The 18,116-nt window shown below is 43.3% G+C and overlaps 1 protein-coding gene across 1 annotated transcript in view; it reads left to right on the top strand.

The window, feature by feature from the left end:
- LOC138760321 (tetraspanin-33-like) overlaps positions 1-18,116 on the top strand; it is a 118,849-nt gene that overhangs the window by 22,155 nt on the left and 78,578 nt on the right. Inside the window, exon 2 of the mRNA XM_069930759.1 lies at positions 11,084-11,195. Within this exon, the coding sequence (XP_069786860.1) occupies positions 11,100-11,195 (96 nt within the window). The 5' untranslated portion in view covers positions 11,084-11,099. The remainder of the gene's footprint in view (positions 1-11,083; positions 11,196-18,116) is intronic.

Here is an 18,116-nt window from a genome sequence, read left to right as displayed (position 1 = left end):
ATTGGTTTGTTGGTTTCAGTGCAAACGTTTCGGAACCATTCAAATTCTGAAGAGAAGTGTTGGCGATGCCACAGAAACACCACAAAGTTGGGAAGCCTGTCTAAATTTTTTATGATGTTCCACTGCTTTGTGTTTGCGCATCCAGCATTGGTTGGAAATTAGCACCAAGTTGGCAGAAAGTACATTTGGATTGTTATTCAAAATCCCCATAAGACAGAGGAAAATCCAATTGATTAATTTATATTTTCTGTATTATTGAACACATGATATTAGAATTGATAAAAGGTCCCAACCTGAAACATTGACTGACCATGGATGCTGCCTGACCCACTGAGTTCTCCCACCACATTATTATTTGTTCGTGATGTTAACAGCCTGGTTTCTGAAGGGAGAAAAACATACTTCATATGATATCCCCATGCAATTGTCAATTCAAGATAGAACATTAACCCTTTTGCAGGATATCTAAGACTCTTATTACATTACTTTTTAAACATTGTGCAATCTTTATTGTGGCAGTATGAAATTAGAGTACAAATAAACATTTTGGACGAAATTAGTTAAAACATATTGTGCCAAGGATTCTGTGAGTTTCATTTGAACAAAATCCATTGTTACAACTGGAGGAGGAAATTGGCCATTAATGTTTCCTGTGAGGCTGTAAACATTCCTTCCAACATGGTGTGTCAAGGCATGATGCTTTCCTTTATTTTATTTCCCATCTAGAAGGCACTTATGGGGTTGTATTATAGATGGCCCAATAGTCAGTGAGAATTGGAGGAGCAAATCTGTAGAGAGATAGCAGACTGATACAGGAAACATAAGGTTATGATGGTAGGAGATATTAACTTTCCACATGTTGACTGGGACTCCCATTCTGTAAAAGGACTGGATGGTTTGGAGCTTGTCATATGTGTTCAGGAAAGTTTTCTAAATCAATATATCGAGGTACCAACTAGAGAGAGTGTAATACTGGATCTCCGATTATGAAATGAGACAGGACAGAAGTATGTGTAGGGTAACATTTTGGGCCCAGTGATTATATTGTCATTAGATTCAAGTTAATTATGGAGAAGAATCAGTCTGGGCCTTGGGTTGAGATTCTAAATTAGAGAAAGGCCAATACTGAGGAAATGAGAAAGGACTAAGAATGCGTAGATTTGAATAAGTTGTTTTTGGGTAAGGATGTGTGAGGTAAGTGGAAGACCTTCAAAGGAGAAATTTTGAGAGTACAGAATTTGTATGTTCTTGTTAGGATTAAAGGCAAGGTTAGCAGGCAGAGGGAACCTTGGTTTCTGAGGGATATTGGGGATCTGGTTCGGAAGGTGTATAACATTGTACAACATGGAGTAAATGAGGTACTTGAGGAGTATAAAAAATGCAAGAAAAACCTCAAGGAAGAAATCAATAAGGCTAAAAGAAGACACGAGGTTGCTTTGGCAGATAATGTGAAGGAAAATCCTAAGGGTTTCAACAGATATTTCAAGAGCAAAATGATAGTAATGGACAAAATTTGTCCCCTTGAAGATCAGAGTGTTCGGTTTTGTATGGAGATTGGGGAGATCTTAAATGTTTTTTTTTCATCAGTATTCACTGGAGATCGAATATACAATTATTTGGATAGCCAGGGACTGATTAGAGATAGTCAACATGGCTTTGTGTGCGGTAGGTCTTGTTTAACCAATCTTGTAGAGTTTTTTGAGAAAGTTACCAGGAAAGTTGTCGAAGGAAAGGCTGTAGGTGTTGTCTACATGGACTTTAGTAAGGCCTTTGACAAAGTCCCTCATGGGAGTTTAGTCAGGAAGGTTCAAAAAGTAGGTATTCATGGTGAACTAGTGAACTGGATTTGACAATGACTGAACGAGAGAAGCTAGAGAGTAGTGCCTGATTATTGCTTTTCAGACTGGAGGCCTGTATGACTAGTGGTATGCCTCAGGGATCAGTGCTGGGATCAGTTTGTCATCTATATCAATCATCTGGATGATAATATGGTAAATTAGATCAGCAAATTTGCAGATGACACAGAGGCGTTGTGGACAGCGAAGAAGGGTTTCAAAGCTTGCAGAGGGATCTGGACCAGCTGGAAAAATGGGCTGAACAATGGCAGATGGAATTTAATGCAGAGAAGTGTGAGGTGTTGTATTTTAGAAGGACCAGCTAAGAAAGGTCATACATGGTAAATGGTAGGGCACCGAGGAATATGGTAGAATAGAGGGATTTGAGAATACAGATACATACCTTAAATATTCGTGTATAATGCGTTCCGTGTATAATGTGACCCCCCCCCATTTTTGAGGGGAGATTTTTTTACCCCCATGTATAATACGATCTCCCCTCCACTCTCCCACCTGAGTCATGCTGCCATCTTTCCGGCCGCTCGTCCACCTGCCTGAGTCACACTGCCATCTCTCACGACCCCCCTCCCCTCACCTGCCTGTGTTGCACTGGCGTCTCTCATGACCCCCCCTCCCCTTGGCCGCCTGAGTCGTGCTGCTGTCTACCGCTCGCCCGCCCGAGTTGCGCTGCTGCTCGCTCGCCCGGCTGCCTGAGTCATGCTGCCACTCGCCCACCCGCTTGTCTGAGTCACGCTGCTGCTCGCCCGCTGCCCGAGTCACGCTGCTGCTCGCCCGCTGCCCGAGTCATGCTGCCACTCGCCCTGCCGCCCACTGGCTCGCCCACCCAGCTGCCCGAGTTGCGCTGCCGTCTACCGTTCGCTGGGAGAAAATTTTAAAAATTTTTTTACTCTCGAGTATAATGCGACACCCCCCCCCTAACTTTGAGGGGAAAAAAGAGGGAAATTTTTTTGCATTATACTTGAATATTTACAGTAATTCCCTGACAGTGATGTCACAGATGGATATGGTTGTAAAGAGAGTTTTTTGGCATATTGGCCTTCATAAATCAAAGTAATGAGTACAGCAGTTAGGATGGCATGGTGAATGACATAGGTGAGGCCAAATTTGGAGTATTGTGTGCAGTTTTGGTCACCAAACTACAGGAAAGATATCAATAAGATAGAAACAGTGCAGCGTTGATTTACTTGGATGTGACCCAATCTTCAAGAACTGAGTTATAGGGAAAGGTTAAACACATTAGAACTTTATTCCCTGGAGTATAGAAGAATGAGGGTAGATTTGATAGAGGTATTTAAAATTATGAGGGGGATAGACAGTGTAAATGTAACATAACATAACATAACAATTACAGCACGGAAACAGGCCATTAGGCCCTTCTAGTCCGCACCGAACCAAACACCCCTTTCTAGTCCCACCTCCCTGCACAATGCCCATAACCCTCCATCTTCTTCTCATCCATATACCTGTCCAACCTTTTCTTAAATAATACAATTGACTCCGCCGCCACTATTTCTCCCGGAAGATCATTCCACACGGCTACCACTCTCTGAGTAAAGAAGTTCCCCCTCATGTTACCTCTAAACCTCTGCCCCTGATGTTAGCAAACAGGGCAAACGGCAGGAACACGAACGATATAAGAGTCGGGCTTTCAGCCCCAATAAATACCAGACTACATTCGTGTGTGTGTCTTTACTTCGAATAGCATGTGGCTACAATTAGTGACCACAACGGTTTACACGGCATCTAAACCACAACTATGAGCAAACTGGCACTCCACACAGTCACCCTGAAGCTACCAGCCTTCTGGACAAATCAGCCACATGTGCGGTTTGATCAGGATGCGGCGCAGATTCACAGGTAGGCTTTTTCCACTGAGGGCAGGTGAGATACAAACCAGAGGACATGGGTTAAGGGTAAAAGGGGTAAAGTTTAGGGGGAACATGAGGGGGAACTTCTTCACACTAAGAGTGGTTGGAGTGTGGAATGAGCTGCCAGCTGAAGTGCTGAATGTGGGCTCAATTTTAACATTTAAGAGGAATTTGGCAGGCACATGGATGGAAGGCACATGGATGGACAGGCACATGGATGGAAGGCACATGGATGGAAGGCACATGGATGAAAGGCACATAGATGGAAGATACATGGATGAAAGGCACATGGATGGAAGATACATGGATGGAAGGCACATGGATGGACAGGCACATGGATGGAAGGCACATGGATGGAAGGCACATGGATGAAAGGCACATGGATGGAAGATACATGGATGGAAGGCACATGGATGGAAGGCACATGGATGGAAGGCACATGGATGGAAGGCACATGGATGGACAGGCACATGGATGGAAGGCACATGGATGGAAGATACATGGATGAAAGGCACATGGATGGAAGATACATGGATGGAAGGCACATGGATGGAAGGCACATGGATGGAAGGCACATGGATGGAAGGCACATGGATAGACAGGCACATGGATAGGAAGGCACATGGATGGACAGGCACATGGATGGAAGGCCAAGAGGTCTTTCACCTCGATGATGACCTTACAGCAGCAACTGCATTTCTGCTTCAGTGCACGTCCCCGTAAATAGCCCATAAATCAGAGTGTCTTCCATTTGCTGCTGCTGGGGATGAACAGTGACAAAGACCCTTACATCCTTCTCCACACATTCTTAGCAAACCTGTAGTTTGCAGAGGTGGACCACCATCTGGTAATTTGTTAATGAATGCTGCCAATCAGAATAAGTTTATTGTCATTAACGTGCCACGAAATTCGTTGTTTTGCTGTAGTTGTGAAAAATTTATTATAAATTGTATAAAATTACTATGATGCATTCTGCCAGACGACCTGGACAGTCTGCTCAGGAACCCTTCTGCTGCTCCACATTATTAATCAAGTCCTTATCCTTCAATGTTCTGTGCTGACCACCTCCTAATAAACGTGATTAAAGGTGTTCATCTGGAAAAACATTTCCACAACAAATGGGTAATATGGCAATGTCTGACTGACTGGGACATGGTGTGGCAACGGGGTCAGGCCTATCCTTCGCAACACCTGGGACAGGGAATCTTGGCACAAAGTGGCACTTGGTGCCCTCATACTTTGGTTCTATGCACAGCCAAACACAAAGGTGGTCATCAGGATGGGGATACATTAGATACATCCTTGTCCCCCATTGTCAATTTATTTGTACATGGCCACCTGTTGGACCTAGTCCATTTTGGATACAGAGATGAACCAGTTGCCTCAAGGGTACAGATGTGTAGCCAAGTACAGAAGTTCCGAGAGCACCTCACAGCTCATGACCAGGTTCTTCCCTATTATTAAGAAGGAGTTCTGCTACCACATGCCCTGTTGGACTTTTGCAATTCACTCTGTCCAATTTTTGTTTCATGTCTTGACTACTCTGAACCTAAATCCCAGCACCTTCATTTGACTGTGAAGGGGACAGTGGACAGGTCAGACCAGTTACTGAAGAGCTTTGCCTTGGTCTTTGCCTGGCTCCCAATGCCAACTTAAACTGCCGCAGATCAGTCTGCAAACCAATTGTATGTCTGAACAGAAGATGGTGATGACCCCCATCTTTAGGGAGGCTTTAACCTGGGTGCCTCCACTTCCCAGCAAAGTCTCCCTTCATGTCCTCATCCTTCCTAAGGACTTGACAAAGGGCTGTATACAGCACACAAGATAAGAGAGAGCGGGCAACCCTGCTTGATTCCTGACTTAATAGGGAAGCTATCTATTTCCACCAATTGATTTGAATTGCACTACTGATGTACATATAGAGCAGTTTATTTCAATTTCTGATTCCTCCCCATAACTCATTTTGGAGAGCATGTTCAGGTGAGAAGTTCTATCAAAGGGCTTCTCCTGGTCCAAGCTGATCAAGTAAGTGTCCATTTCCCTGTCCTGCATATAGGCAATGCTGTTCCTGAGTGGTGCAAAGCTGTCTGTGACAGCATAGGTTTAGTCTAAGTGTCCCAGAGCAGACTTGACCCAACTGACAATATCAATGGACAGGATCTTGTAATGTTCAACAATGAAATGGGACTCCAATTCCTGATGTCTTCTTTCTCCCTCTTTTGGTTGTAGATGAGGGTGAGGATACCTGACATGCTACTAGCCAGAATGAAAGTGTCAAACACTTCCGGCAGGTCTGGCCTACCCAGTTCCACTGAGCCGTGCACAACTCCCATCGCTTCCAGGAGTTTTATTCCACTCACACTCACACGTACCCTTCTGTGCAACTGGATCCTTGACTTTCTCATTGGAAGACCACACTCAGTACGAATTGGAAACAATGTCTCCTCCTCACTGATCATCAACACAGGGACACCCCAAGGATGCGTGCTTAGCCTACTGCTCTACTCATTATACACCCAAGACTGTGTGGCCAGGCACAATTCCATTGCCATCTACAAGTTTGCTGATGGCACCACAGTTGTTGACAGAATCACAGACAACAATGAGGACGTGTACAGGAGGGAGATAGATCAGCTCGTTGAATAGTATAATGACCACAACCTTGCGCTCAACATTAGCAAAACCAAGGAGATGAGTGTGGACTTCAGGAGGAAGTCAGGGGAACACATCCCAGTCCATATTGAGGACTCAATAGTAGAGAGGGTCAAGTACTTCAAATTCCTGGATGTCAACATCTCAGAGGATTTGTCCTGGAACCTCCACATTGATACAATCACAAAGAAGGCTTGCTTTGTGAGGTGTCTGAGGAGATTCGTTATGTCACCGAAGACTCTCATAAACTTCTACAGGTGTACCGTGGCGAGCATTCTGGCTGGTTGCATCACAGCTTGGTATTGGAAGCACCAACTCTCTGGACAAGAATAAATTCTAGTGTTGTTAACTCAGCCTGCGACATCACAGGCACCAGACTTCACTCCATCGAGGACATCTACATGAGGTGGTGTCTTAAAAAAGCAGTCTCTATCCTCAAAGACCCCCACCACCCAGGTCATGGCCTCTTCATTTTGCTACCATTGGGGAAAAAGGTACAGGAACCTAAAGATGAGCCCTCAGCGGCACAAGGACATCTTCTTCCCTGCTGCCATCAGATTCCTGAATAATCAATGAACCATAGACACTGCCTTACTTTTCATGGACTGTTATTGTTATTATTTATTTTATTTTTATAGTAATATTGTAAGATGGTTATAATATATACGTTTGCACTATGACGCTGCCGATAACACCGAATTTCCTGACTTGTTCATGACAATAGATCCTGATCCTGAATCAGCCAGCTCCTCCAGGGTCAATGGCTGGTCCAGATTCCCCGACTTGCTGTCATCTAAGACTTCTATGATAGAGGACAGGAAGTTTTGGGAGCCTATACTATCTGTGGCCTTACTGCTACACAGACAGGCATAAAAATATATACTGTCTGTGAGGATATTACTGACCTGTCATCTTCCTCAAGGTTATTGATAACAGAACTCCCCCTCTGAACCTTTTGGAAGAAGAAATAGTATGAGCAAGCTTCATCCTGCTCCACTGTGGGGACTCTGTACCATAAGATCATTCCTGGAGGATTCCAAGGCAAAGAATTAGGCTTGCTGGCTCTTCACCGCTTGGAGTTCCTAGCCACATCCACCCCCTCAACTGCAGAAGAAGAAATTGCTGCTGGTCTTTCTGGTGTTAGAGAAATTCCTTTGTCTCTGATTTGACCTGCTCCTGATCTCCCAAAGCGGGAGGTGGGAGGTGGTCTCAAATGCTCCTAGTCTCATGTGAAGTGGGGGGGGGGGGGCACAGTCTTGACACTGCTCCTGATCTCCCAGAGCAGGGGGGCACAGTCTCGACACTGCTCCCAGTCTCTTGGAGCAGGGGAGAGAGAGAAACATTGCTCCCGGTCTCCCGGAGCTGGGGGAGGGGGTAGGAGAACAGTGCTCCCAGTTTCCTGGTGTGGAGTGGAGGGAGAGGGGGGTTGTGAGAACACTGCTCCCAGTCTCTTTAGCTGGAGGAGGGGATGGAAACATTGCTCCAAGTGTTCCAGAGTTGGGGGAACGATAGGTCTGTTTCTGCCCTAATGATCTTCCCATTGTTTCCCCCTTAACCCCATCTTGGCAGGTCTCTGTTTGACGACCATGCATGCATGCTTGATCCTCAAAGAGGTGAGTTCACTGTCACCTGTCTGTGATCTCACCCTTTCCTTTGTATTTGTCGGGGTGTCGTTTGCCATTTATTTTCTTGATGCATGTTGAGGTTTTTTTTGATTTTTGACAGTCTGCCACTTCCCTTCCCTCCACAGCACCCTCCTCCATTGACTGCCTCTTAAGAAGGGGCCTTAGTACCCATGGCTGGAGTTTGAGAGCTGAAACTGGATGTGTTTGGGTCTCCTTGCTCTGCCTAATTTCAATCTCTTGTGGGGTCTCAGACACAGACAAGGTTGAAGGTTGGGGGGGCTGGTGAAGTTGGCAGCTCATCCTCTTATAGCCTGTGTGTAGGTGCAGACATGTTTCAGGCAGGCCTGCTTTTCCCCCCACAAATTGCAGCACTTGCTTTCCACACAATTCTTAGTCTGGTGTCCTTCTTTGCAATTCTTGCAGATGACTGTGCTATATGGAGCTGCCACATGCCCAGGTCTGCTGCAATTCTGTAACATGCTGGGCTGTCTAGTGTGAACATTGTGGTGGGTCGATGAATGCACCCTTGTTGTCCATTCTCAGCTCCCCCTTAAGAGCAGCATGATTGGCGTAGCAGTCAGCGCAATGTCTTTACAGGACCAATGATCGGGACTAAGGTTCGAATCAATGCTGTCTGTAAGGAGTTTGTACGTTCTCCCCATGTCTCTGCATGGCTTTTCCCTGGGGACTCCAGTTTCCTCCCACCATTCGAAATGTACCGGGGGTTTATTGGGTGTAAATTGGGCAGCACAGACTTGTGGGCCTGTTACTGGGCTGTACGTCTAAATTTATAAATTCACTTGCTGCTTGCTGGACCAGATTTCAAATGGGGCTTTGATGTCCATATAGTTCCCTTCCCCCTCATTGTAACAAGCCAGGAAGGTGAGCACATCCATGATTGACACATGTGGTTTAAACATGAGCACCGCTATCAAATGTCCCTTCTGTGTTGGAAGAGGCAAGAGCAGCTAAACCTTTAGAGGTGGGAGTGGTGTCTGTTGCCCTTTTCTTGGATCATCTTCTGCCATCCTGCTGGGTTCTTGAAGGTAACATCAGAGTAACCCATATCCTGGGAAATCCTGGAAACAGCACGTCCTTCACTTCAAACTTGGGGTTTTTGATAAAAAGGTCCAAGATGCAGGGGTTCCCCTTGCTCTTGTCCTTCACTGTCTCCCTGCCGTGATGTGGATGTCTTGTCCTCTGGAGAAACTTGCTGAAGTCATCCTCATGAGTCTAGTGGCAATGGATTAATGTTGGAAAGAGGTATTAGATTGCCTTCCTATCAGTATGGATTCACCTCTGTGTTATTAGCTCAACTCATTTCCGACACCACTTCCTCTTGCATATCCTCCTTCTCTTCTATATAGGTGCAGGTCTTCAGAAATCCAATTGATTAGGCAAATGTATACTACACTTGATCTCAGCCAAAAGGACCATAGAAATGATCCTTAAAAGTGCAGCTTTGACTTAGACCACCACAGCTGGGGGATACATCATCCTTGCATCCAATGTGCTTCATCCTAGACCTTTGTTGTGCTCCTTTTCTGGCAGGTAAATCCTTTAGACCAAAGCTGCATGATAAACCACCAAGACCCTGCATAATTGTTGCAAGATATCTTGCTCAAAATCTCTTGCCATGAAGGGCAAAATATCTTGCATTCTTTTGCATCTGCATGTGTGACTTCAAACACTGGTATGCAAGGATATGCAGTTTCTCTCTCCCTCCGATGATTCATTCAACACTGAAAGCACCAGTTTCCAACTTCCTGCACTCTTTTGAGCATACCACCCTTCCACTTCTTTGCAATGCAAAACATATTTAGAGTTATAGAGTAATGTGACCCTTTACTTCATAAAGTCTGTGCCAACCATCAGCACCCCTTTATACTAATCCCATTTTACTCTCCCTACATTCCCATCAACTCTCCCCCCCCCCCCCAGATTCTACCAACTGCCTAGTAATTTATAACAGCCAATTAAGCCACCAACTCACATGTCCTTGGGATATGGGAAGAAAGTGGCGCATCCAGGGATGACCCACGTGGTCCCAGGGAGAATGTGCGCAGACGGCCCCTGAGATCAGGATTGAACCCATATTGCAGTAGCTGTGAGGCATTGACCCTACCAGCCAAGCTACTGTGGCCCACTGGCACTGTGCTGTTATCTCTGCACACTTGTCCAATTCTGATGAAGGATCATATTTAACTCTTTTTCCCTCCACAGATGCTGCCTGACCTGCTGAGTAATCCAAAACTTTCTGGTTTTGCTTTAGTGAATAGTCTGGAATATTCATTTGAAAGGATCACCCTAATTTTTTTATGTTAAATCCAGTGATTAATGTAATATCAGACCCCAGATAGCAGTACTACAATTTTCAATCAGGTCATATTAGTTTTAAAATTAGGACAAGGTGGCTAAAATAATGCAAATTTTTAAAGGTGACTCAACATCTTTGTGAAGCACAAAATATCCTCGTATTCAGTGAATGTTCAAAATATAGCTTAAAATATTCTACATGGGGATGTGATAACCTTGCTGAAGGTCATAGGAATAGAGATCAAGGACACAAATGCAAATTTTGGTTTTAACACCATTGAGTTCAGTAATTAACAAATTCAATTGTAGTCACTGAATCAGTGCTGTGCATTCCAGTGCCAAATATTCTCCTTCTGATGCTGAATCAGTATTCCAGCTCATGTTGTGTCTGAGCTGCAAGGGTTTGGCTGATAAGAAAACGTATCTATTTATGGTACAGAACCAACTGAAGGCACAGGGCAAGTCGTAGTGTTCAGTAGCAGGCAGGCTCATTTCACACAAGCACGCACATAGACTCGCACACACACACACACACACACACACACACACACACACACACACACACACACACACACACACACACACACACACACACACACACACACACACACACACACACACACACACACACACACACACACACACACACACACACACATATCACTGGAACACCAAGCCAGAAGTCTGCTGACATTAATTCTGTATCGTTTATCTTCTGGCAGGCTCCCTTCTAATTTCCTCTTCTGATACACGTTTATTTTTGCAGCTGTTGAATTTCCACAATGGACATTGAAAGAAGGCTGAACAGAGGTGAAAATATTACATTTATTAACCCCTGGATTAAGTATTACCTATTTTTCTTCAGTTTTCTCTTCTGGGTAAGTAACTGCTGATCTGGCATTTACAGCCAAAAATGCATGCGGATGATTTATTTATTTTGTTTAATGTTTAGCATTTGGCAAGACCTTCTGTGATCTCACCCTGCAACAATAATTATCAGTTCTGATTAAAACTATTAGTGAGAGGCTGAGTTTGATTTTAAATTTCCGTTTAATTATTACGACAGATCCACAATCATTTGCTGTTATTTTGTTTTAGGAAAGAACGTTCCATTGTTTTATAAATTGATGCAGTTGTGTCTTTTGCTTTCAGGAATTTAGAGAGTTTATTGCCTCAATGAGACTGTCAAATCAGATGCAAGTATTGGAAGATTGGGATCTGGGTGGCTTGAGAGGGAAGGGTCTCTCAGGATGAAGGGATCAAAGATCAGAACTGATACAAAGTGGGGGATGATGACTTGACATCTCCCTCCATATTCAGAGGTCAGTTGTCAAGTTAGGTCCTTGAGATTTTTCTTGATTATTGAATCATTTAATGCAGGGTTCTTCTCAGGAGTATCATGCCAATTGTGCTAGCGTACAGTTCTAAAAGCGCTGATTAATCAGTTAATAGTGCAGGTTGGGAGTATCTTGCCCTCTCTGGGTCAGTTTCACAATGGTCAACTGAATGATCAAGATGCTCTGTATTGTTAATATTGCATTTAATTCCTATTGAAATGTGTTTCAAAAATAAACTGGAGAAATAGTGTTATTTAAGAGTTATAATTAGATAAAAGCTACACCTTGATGAAGGCCTCAAGCCTGAAACATTGGTTATGTATCTTTATCTTTGCTTTATAAAGTACACTGTTTGACCAGCTGAGTTTCTCCAGCATGTGTATCTTACTTGGTCATCTATTGTGTTGTTCATATGAAAAAGCAGTTTGAGGATGGGTAATTCTTTCTCCCCAAAGGGAGGTGATGGGAATCTGCAGATTCAGAGGTCAATTGGAGGATAAATGACAGCTTCTTATAAATGCTTAATTCTTGTCCTTGGAGAGAGGCTGGGTTTGGAAGGTCAACAAAACCAGCTGAAAATGACGAGCTATATTCAGATATTGTGATGTTCGTGGAAGGTAGACATGATATATTTATTTGAAGCATCTAAATCACCAATACTGTTTGTTCTAAGAGTTGTGGAATATAACCATATAACCACTTACAGCACAGAACAGGCCAGTTCGGCCCTACTAGTCCATGCTGTAACAAATCCCCACCCTCCTAGTCCCACTGACCAGCACCCGGTCCATACCCCTCCAGTCCTCTCCTATCCATGTAACTATCCAGTCTTTCCTTAAATGTAACCAATGATCCTGCCTTGACCACATCTATCGGAAGCTCATTCTACATCCCTACCACCCTTTGCATAAAGAAATTTTCCCTCATGTTCTCCTTATAATTTTCCCCCTTCAATCTTAAACCATGGCCTCTAGTTTGAATCTCCCCCACTCTTAATTGAAAAAGCATATCCACGTTTACTCTGTCTGTCCCTTTTAAAATCTTAAACACCTCTATCAAGTCCCCTCTCAATCTTCTACGCTCCAGAGAAAAAAGCCCCAGTCTGCACAACCTCTCCCTGTAACCCAAACCTTGAAATCCTGTCAACATTCTCGTGAACCTTCTCTGCACTCTCTCTATTTTGTTTATATCTTTCCTATAATTTGGTGACCAAAACTGTACACAGTACTCCAAATTTGGCCTCACCAATGCCTTGTACAATTTCATCATAACCTCCCTACTCTTGAATTCAATACTCCGATTTATGAAGGCCAACATTCCAAATGCCTTCTTCACCACACCATCTACCTGAGTATCAGCCTTGAGGGTACTATTTACCACAACTCCTAAATCCCTTTGTTGCTCTGCACATCTCAATAGCCTACCATTTAATGCATATGACCTATTTAGATTTGCCTTTCCAAAATGTAACACCTCACACTTATCTGTATTAAATTCCATCAGCCATTTCTCAGCCCACACCTCCAGTCTTCCTAAATCACCTTTTAATCTACGGTAATCTTCCTCACTGTCCACAACACCACCAACCTTTGTATCATCCGCAAACTTGCTTATTCAATTCTCCACCCCTACTTCCAGATCGTTAATATATATAACAAACAATAGTGGACCCAGGACCGATCCCTGAGGAACTCCACTAATCACCAACCTCCAATTGGACAAACAATTTTCTACCACTACTCTCTGACACCTCCCATCCAACCATTGCTGAATCCTTTTCACTACCTCCTCATTTATACCTAATACCTCCACCTTTTTTCCTAACCTCCTGTGGGGAACTTTGTCAAAAGCTTTACTAAAGTCTAAATAGACAACATCCACAGCTTTCCCTTCATCAACCTTTTTTGTAACCCCCTCGAAAAACTCAATCAGATTTGTCAAGCATGATCTACCCCTGACAAAACCATGCTGATTACTCCCTAGCAATCCCTGTACCTCCAAATATTTGTAGAACACTTTCCATCAACTTGCCCACCACAGATGTCAGACTCACGGGCCTATAATTCCCAGGTTTACATTTGGACCCTTTCTTAAACAGCGGAACCATATGTGCCACCCTCCAATCCTTTGGCACTACGCCCGTGGCCAGTGACATCCTGTTAAAACTATCTCTGTTAATGGCCCCACTATCTGTCCACTAGCCTTCCTGAGTGTCCTTGGGAATATTTTGTCCGGTCCCGGAGATTTATCCACCTTTATCTTTTTCAACACAGCCATCACTACCTCCTCGGTTATCCTTATATGCTTCATTAACTCCCCACTATTTTTTTTAACCTCAACTGGTTCAATTTTTTTTCCCTAGTGAATACCGAGGCAAAGAAATCATTCAGAATTTCCCCCATTTCCTCTGACTTCTCACTCAGCCTACTCTCACTATCTACAAGGGGTCCAATTTTATCCCTCACTAATCTTTTACTTTTAATGTACTTATAGAAACCCTTTGGATTTATTTTTACTCTGTCTGCCAAAGCCTCTTTGTGCCTTTTTTTGGCCTTTCTAATTTCTTTCTTAAGATTCCTTCTACACTCCTTGTAGTCCTCCTTCAAATTGTCAGCTCCCTGTTCTTTATACCTCTTGTACACCTCCCTTTTTCTCTTAACCAAATTTCCAATATTCCTCGAAAACCAAGCCTCCCTATGACTTCCAGCCTTTCCTTTGATCCTCACTGGGACAAAACTACTCTGTACCCTCAAAATCTCTTTTTTGAATATCCTCCATTTTTCATTTACACCCTCACCTGAAAATATCCTGTCGCACTCAATACTCCCCAAATCCCTTCTTATTCCTTCGAAATTTCCTCTTCTCCAATCCAGAACCTCAACTTTAGGCCCCTCCTTGCTCTTCCCTAAAACTACCTAAAAACTAACAGAATTATGATCACTAGACCCATTTGGATCTCCAACATCAGGTATCAGGTCTGATACCTGACCTAGCTCATTCCCTAACAGGAGATCCAGTATTACACTGTCCCAAGTCGGTTCTTCTACTAATTGATTCAGAAAACAGTCTTGAACACATTTAACGAACTCTAGCCCATCCAGCCCTCTAACTGTATGGGGATCCCAATCAATGTGGTCAATATAATGTACACTGAAGTTGCAAAATATTAGACATCCACATAATTGTTCCCATTGCATTGTTCCTTTGTTGGGCTTTCACCCACTTTAATTTGTGATTGCAGTGGGAAGCCACTTAGCCCCACCTCTTGCTTTGCCATTGCACAGCTAGATTAACAACAAGAGAAATTTGGCTGTGATCCAAGTCTTGAGCCAGTGAACCCTGAGTGGAAGTCTGCATGAATGAGAACATTGTGTAAACTAGCTGAGATGCCTCCTAGAATTCATCACCTCGGTTCACACAAAGAAATTAACCATTTAGGAAAAGGGTGATGGGTGTTGAAAACACATCTGAGTATGGCATATGGTAGTGAAGTGGGTAATCACTGGACTAAGTCCATTGATCCAGAGACATGAGTTTGAATCCCATATCCCGTGGTAAAGGTCACGGAGGCAGAGGAAATTAAGGTAGAGAACAGTGATGTACTGAAACATTGACATTATGAAAAAGGAGATGTTAGTGGACCTGAGGCACAAAAGATGAATAAAACTCCAGGGCCTGACTGATTATCGAAGGGAAGAAAATGCCACAATCCTGGCAGACATTTTTTTAATCTTCCTCAGCCACAAGTGAGGTTCTGGAAGACTGGGGAATAGCGAATGTGTCTCTTTTTTTAAGAAGGGCTGCAAGGACAAGGCAGTAAACTGCAGATCAGTGAGCTTAATGGTAGGAAAGTTTCTGGAGGGGATTTTGACGGACAGGATCCATCTGCATTTGGAAAGGCAAGGTCTAATTAAGAATGGTCAGCATGGCTTTGAACATAGGAAATCATATCTTACAAATTTGACTGAGTTTTTGTTGATCGCAATAGTGTGGACAATCCTATTGAGGTCTCAGAGCAGTCCATGATTAGTGTAAGAAAGGGAGATTCAAGAGCCTGATAGCTGTTGAAAAAAATATTTTGAACCTCGAGATGGTGGACTTCAGACCTCTGTACCTTTTGCCTGATGGTAGCAGTGAGAAGTTGTGACTAGGGTGATGGAGGTCCTTTATGATGTTGGCTGCCTCTTGAGACAGCACCTCTCATGGAAATTCTCAGTGGATGAGAGGTCAGAGCCTATGATGAACCTGGCTATAGACTTACTTTTGAAAACAGTAGCAGAGAGAAAATTGTTGACTACAATATTGGGATAATCTGAATATTGGCATCAAATCATTCTAACTATTTCTACCATGGGAACACAGAGAGATTGCCGACCAATCTTTTGTTTGAAGTATAGATTTATGCAAATATCTTTCATTAACATATGGAAATTGAATGCATGTATTGAGTTGGGAAATAGCATATAATTATGCCAGTGTCATTAACAATTGCAGGTGCTTCCTCCAAGGTGAGATAGTTAACAATTCATTAGTAACTTCAGATACAGATTTGCTCCGTGAATTGATAATATTTTATACCAGGAAATTCGCTGCTGAAATCTTGGGACATTTTACCCAATTCAAGGTACATTTTGTAACTAAAAGTTGTTGGTGGTGTGTTTTTCATTTCAGACAACCATGCTATCAAACTTTATGTCAAAATAATGAGATTATGGTATGGACAAGTGCCTCTGAAGAACCGAGTTTATATAGACAAAGCATGTTCTAGATCTCAGGAAGACAGCTAGGAAGGATGATTCCCATTGTATCCACTCAGCTTCTCAATCCTGGCTGGAGTGTTGAAGTCCCACCTTCAGCACAATCTAAGAACATTACATTCAAGATCAGGCTCAACTGGACTCTTTCATGTCAATCGTCAAGTTATAGTCGCATAGTTTCCGAGCACAAAAGCAGGCCCTTCATCCCAACTCATCCATGACAACCACGTTGCCTAGCCCCATCTGCCTGCATTTGGCCTCTATCCCTCTAAACTTTGCCTAGTCACGAATCTGTCTAAATGTCTTTAAAATGTCATAATTATACCACTATCACTTCCTATTGTAGCTTCCTACATACTCACCATTCTTCATTGTGAAAAAGCTGCCCTCCAGGTCCCTCTCACATCTTTCAATTCTGATCTAGAATCACATGGGATTAAATTCTTTATTAATCCATTCGTGTCTCCATTATACCCAATAGAAAAAAGACATCGGTGCATTAGGTCAGCCATGATCGTATTGAATGGCTCGATGGGCCATTTTTGGCCTACTCCTGTTCCTACTTCCTATGTTTTACCGTGTGTGTGTGTGTGTGTGTGTGTGTGTGTGTGTGTGTGTGTGTGTGTGTGTGTGTGTGTGTGTGTGTGTGTGTGTGTGTGTGTGTCTGTCTGTCTGTCTGTCTGTGTGTGTGTGTGTGTGTGTGTGTGTGTGTGTGTGTGCGTGCGTGTGTGTACGGTTGCTCTATTCGATGATCAAAGCCTCATTGGGTGAGTGATGCACAGTTTCTTTCACGTGTTGTATGATCTGCATGTTTGAATCCCCAAACTACACTGACAGGATCCTCCAGCAACGGACAATTCCATTTGATTCTTACTGTGTACTGAAACATGTAAATTGAGCTGACAGCTAGCCTACATGTGAGATTAGAGCCACGCTGTTTTCAATTTCCTCCCTTACTTCCAATTGTTATTTCACACAGGAATTGTTGAATCCCACTCCAAACCAATGTGGTCAAACATTCATTAATAAAAAGTTACACTATCTAGCCCAGCTGGGAGTAAGATCAATCTTCGCTCAGAAAACTCTCTCATAGTTTAACCAGTACAGCAGAAAACCGCAACAAGATAAAGAGTCAGCTGTGGACAAGCTTCACCTTTATGAATGGTGGATATTCTGTGAAGATTGCTGTTTGCTGTACTTTCTCTTCCTTCTACTTTCTCCATTGATTGGAATCTATTCCGGGCAATCTGTAAATCTTTACAGCTGACACAGGGAAATGCAATCCTTTGAACATCTGTTCTGATCAAGGGTGAGGATTCGATGGCATGACCTGACAAAGCATGGCCAATTCTCTCAGTGTGTGACCCATGCAGGAAGATGTAACTGCTACTGCTCACCCAGCTATCAGAATGGATGCCTGATTTGTTCTGACAATAGACTCTGCTGCTCAGATAATAATTTGTAAAGCGCTTCAAGGTACAAGGTATGCCATGTAAATAAAATCGTTAATTTTTTGGAAGGGCATCTTTACATTGTTTACAATATGAGAGTTTGATCTTGGAAACAGCCTGAAACAGTGTTGTTCCTCATACCAGAACAAGGAAGGAGCGCCAGAGAGAGCAGGAGATCCTCTGGTCACAGTGCTGCCATTTAATTAGATTATGGCTGGTCTCATCTTCACTCAGCACTTCCCTTCCAAATCCCC

Source organism: Narcine bancroftii, chromosome 4 (assembly GCF_036971445.1).
Source record: "Narcine bancroftii isolate sNarBan1 chromosome 4, sNarBan1.hap1, whole genome shotgun sequence".
NCBI lineage: Eukaryota > Metazoa > Chordata > Chondrichthyes > Torpediniformes > Narcinidae > Narcine > Narcine bancroftii.
Note: the sequence above shows the minus strand (reverse complement) of the source record. Positions and strands in the feature narration are given on the sequence as shown.